This window comes from Pteropus alecto, unplaced genomic scaffold, assembly GCF_000325575.1.
Source record: "Pteropus alecto unplaced genomic scaffold, ASM32557v1 scaffold669, whole genome shotgun sequence".
NCBI lineage: Eukaryota > Metazoa > Chordata > Mammalia > Chiroptera > Pteropodidae > Pteropus > Pteropus alecto.
Window position 1 is genome coordinate 659,822 of NW_006442554.1, and position 4,380 is coordinate 664,201.

At 48.6% G+C, this 4,380-nt stretch overlaps 1 protein-coding gene across 1 annotated transcript in view; it reads right to left on the reverse strand.

The window, feature by feature from the left end:
* The window catches only part of LOC102895363 (protein SSXA1), a 28,387-nt gene extending 25,917 nt beyond the window's left edge, over positions 1 to 2,470 (reverse strand). Inside the window, exon 1 of the mRNA XM_006922780.1 lies at positions 2,402 to 2,470. Within this exon, the coding sequence (XP_006922842.1) occupies positions 2,402 to 2,470 (69 nt within the window). The remainder of the gene's footprint in view (positions 1 to 2,401) is intronic.
* Between the last annotated feature and the right edge of the window lie 1,910 nt (positions 2,471 to 4,380).

Below are 4,380 nucleotides of genomic sequence, written 5' to 3' on the forward strand. Positions count from 1 at the left end.
CTCTTGGTCTTTGTATGTACCCATTCCAGTTGGGTAGAGGCTTAACCTATTCTGGTTGGGTAGAAGGCCCGAGAAGTAGCCAGACTGTTCCTCTGAGAAATTGTTCCACGATTTGGCCTACCAATTACCATTGGCTCAGATAATGGGCCAGCCTTTGTAGCAGAAATAGTGCAGCTACTAGCCAAGAATTTAAATATTAAATGGAAGTTGCATACCGCCTATCAACCACAGAGTTTGGGACAGGTGGAACACATGAACAGGACCCTTAAGACTCCGTTGGGAAAACTATGTCAGGAAACACATCTACACTGGGACGAAGTCCTCCTATGGCACTATTAATCAGGTCGGCCTCAACCAAAAAGACTGGGTTCTCCCCCTTCGAGATCCTGTATGGACTGCCACCAGCACTCGTCAAAGGACTACAAAGAGACCTCAAGGAAATAGGTGAATTGACTCTGAGAACAGCTTCAGGCCCTAGGGACCACCTTCCAGACTCTCAACCAATAGGTCAGGGAAAGGCTCCCTGTCAGTTTAACCACCGAAATTTGTTCCTTTAAGCCAGGAGACTCTGTCTGGGTGAAAGAATGGAACATTCAGCCCCTACAATCCCTCTGGAGAGGCCCCTTTTCTGTCATTTTGTCTACCCCCGCTGCAGTTAAAGTTGCTGAAACAACTTCCTGGATCCATCACAGCAGACTTAAACCCACAGCCGCAGAGTGGGAATGTGTTCCAGCCTCTTCTGAGCCCATCAAGGCACCCTCTGGAAGAAAATACCTGCTGTGACGACACACCAAGGGTAACGTCAGCCTCGCTTTGGTCACACTGGAAGCTGACCAACCTACGCACGGCAGAAGCCTGAGGACGATGTCTCGTCAGGATGGGACCCCTAAAGACTCTTTTCCTTCTCCTCATTCTCCGCTATATGTATGGCGCCAGTCTCCCCACTTCTTCTTCCCCTTGTACTCATTGCATGCAAAGGAAAAGGATAGGGTCCAACATTGCCACCGGCTTCACTTCCGTAACTGGCCTGCCCGAAAGGTGTGCCATAAACACCACACTCCGCACTCATTGGAGATTCCAATATTGGATGGGGTACATAAAGGTTAAATCTGAGAGTGGCCAATCCTACCAAGAGCCTGAAAAATTAGGGGAAACTTGGGTGTGTTAGCGATGGACTTCAAGTAGGAGAAAGTTCCATAACCATGCAGAGGGCCCATCAGTCGGAGAAATTGTCCAATGGCTGCATAATTAAACCACACTTAAGCCTACACTATTTCCTAGGCCCCAAAGCCCACAAATATATGATAAGCTAAAGGCTGCCTTGAGCCAAAACCTAAACCTTCCAACCCTAGGGAAGAACCTCTTTGTTGACCTAGCTGAGAAGATAGCCCATGAACTTGGTGTCACTAAATGCTGAGTTTGTGGAGGAGCACTCATGAGTGAACATTGGCCTTGGAAGAGAACTAGTCTGGATGCCTATTACCTCCTCCAGTGGAACCGCACGGTGGCTCGCCGTGAAGAGGGTCGACCCCAGAGCTAGGTCCTCTCTTCAGAAGTGGTAGGGGAAGAATGTCTTGGCCAGATGGGTCCAGGATACACTCAGTGGGTTGGAGAAACTCCACGTAAAAGAATGCTATTTTTAAATCACACAGACCAAAACAGGTGGCCCAAGGCTCATTCCTGGTATTGGGCCAATAATACTGCAGCAAAAGTCCTCATGCTATGGAGGTAACAACCTCTAAACCAAAAATTAGAAGGAGATGATGCTCTCTGACCCAGTCCTGGGTCCGAGCATCAAAGGGGGGAATGTGGCAGCCTGATCCTGCCTGGCCACTTCCTGCTCGAACAAGTTTGTTCCTGACTGCCCCCCAACCTCAAGGACTCTCCAGCTAACATCAGTTTTCCCACAGTTTGCCAATCAGTGTTCTTCCTTATATCTGTAGCTGTGTGGGAATGACAAGACTGTATAAAACTGCTCATTATGTTACAATCGGGGCTCAGCCTTTGGATAAGAATCCGCAGAGCCGGTGCTGGCATCAATAAACGCTGCCTCCTGTTTATAGCCTCGGTGTCCCATCTCTCCTTTCGAGAATCCCGCAACAAACAAGGGTAACATTTCTTAGCCCATTCCCTGGCACACACTGGTGCTTACTCCTGGTTACAGGCTCTCTTCTTTCCTTCCTGAATAAACTGAGAGTCATCAGATAAGGTACAAGGTCACAGACATTGTTTTCTCCAGGGATGAGAGGTAAGTTCTGAGTGAAGATGGGAAGCTCCTGAGGCTCTGCATCTCCCTGACACCTTGCTTCTTGTTCCACTGCCTCTGACTTTACCTCTTCAAAAGTATAGTCACACTCCACTGTCCCCTGGGCCACAACTCTCCCCCTCCAGATGACCTCACCTTGCATTTCTCCTCCGATTTCTGGGAATCCTTCCTGGAGCTTTTCGCGAAGGAGCTGCCTCTGTTCATGGCGGTGGGATTGGTCTGAACTGGATGGGACACAGCCTGAGTCTTTCCAGTCCTAAGGCCTAGGATCCTGCGGGTAGGGTGGAGAGAAAGCACTGAGGGAAGGTCTCACTCAGACTGTCACCTGAAAGGAAGGTTCTGCTTTGTTACAGCCTTGGCTTGTCCCTCCCTGAGGAAGAACGGGGTGGGGAGGGACTGGAGGAGGGGAATAGGGGTGCGGTCAGAGGAGAACAGGGCCCAGAGGTCTCTGGGAGAAGGACTGATTAGGAAGACAGCTTTTCTGTGGGCATGGTCATAGAAGCCTTGAGTCTTTGAGGGGGGTTGGCTGCTGTTGTTAGCAGTTAAGCCTGGGGTTTGGCTTATCCTGAAGGAAACATAAAAACCTTTGCTGGGGATGCAGTCACAAGCAGGTGTAGTTCTACTGATGGGGTGGGGGGTGTTTTCACTCAAGAAGGGAGGTGGGAGGAAAGGCCCAGAGATCCTATGTTTTGGGTTTTCAGGAAGAGGGATGTGGGGTTTTTCTCTGTTGAAAAGAAATGAGGATCGCTAATATGAGTGGATTTAGAGGCTAGTTCTTGGTTATTTGATAATTATTAGAGTAAAGAGAGCTGGAATCTCTGAGAATACAGGTCCAGCCACCACTCCGGCTGAGAATGTGGGGAGTTTTAATGCAGCAATCTGCTGCTCCCCAAACTGAGGGCAGAGGGCGTCTCTCAGGGAGAGGATATTTCGGGCTTTGTGCGGCCACAAAGATTGGTGCTTTATCCCAGAGGAGGCAATGAAGGAGTCCATTAGGCACAGGCTATTATTTCTGGTTGAGGAAATCTAGGGGCGTCTGGTAGAACTGGGGATTTCTCAGGCTGAGGGGGTTTTGCCTCCCTGAGGAAGAGCAGCTAGGCAGTCTTACAGACTGACGATAGTTTTAGTTTTAACTCTGCCTGAAAGAGATCAACCGCGGACGGCTTTCGATCGTCCCTCAAGCCTACGGTTCTTGAGGATTATCAGGAGGCACAGCGAAGACCCAACCGCTTGAGCAATCTGCAGAGGCCCCCAGCTTTTCCACCTGCCCCCACCCCTGTCCCTTAACCTGTCCAGGGTAACCCTTAGAGAGAACGTACCTCAGAAATGAAGCAGTTGTGAACTTCGGTCGATCCATGCGGAGAAGAAAACCCGCGCGGTTCAGTTACCCGAGGACCTTTGACCGGTCGGAAGAGTTAGTGAGCTTGACCTGGCCAACGGAAGTCAGGCTAGTAGAGGGGGGGCTTGAGGCAGGGGTAGAGTCTATCATCCAGGCTCCAGAGCCAGGAATGTCTTATTAAAGTGGGTGGAGACAATGATTTTCCCGCATGAAGCAAGGTTTCCCTCCGCCAGAATTGACCACTCCCATTTCCGTGGTTTCATCAGCAGGCATGCTCCATGTTCCCTTTCACTCGGCTTACTTTTTCCTTTCCGTCTGCTGTGCACTTGTTGTCTAGTTTTAATAAGTGGACTATATGTGGGGCACCGTCATGTCGTATCCTTCCGATCCGTCGCCTACTTACGCAGTTATGAGGTCTCTCCTAGGACCTCCTGGGACCTCTCTTATAAGTTAAAATTTTTAAACTGGTTTTTTTTTTTTTTAATTTCTTTGCCATTCCTTATTCTTAGGTCGTATTTATGATGTCTGGGATAAATCGATCTTTATCCCAGAAAGCATACTGCAAGTAAATGGGCTGTGGCGATCGCATCGTTACGAGCATGATTGTGATTCTACAAGTGGTAAGAAATTTTTATTTTAATATCCTTTAAAACTAAGGTTATATGACATTGAAAATGTTTGAAATGGCTTACTTCTGTTGGTGTACAGTGGGAAATGTTGAGCAGATATGGTTGTTTATTTTGACCTTGTTTCTTCAAATACCTTTCTAAAAAAT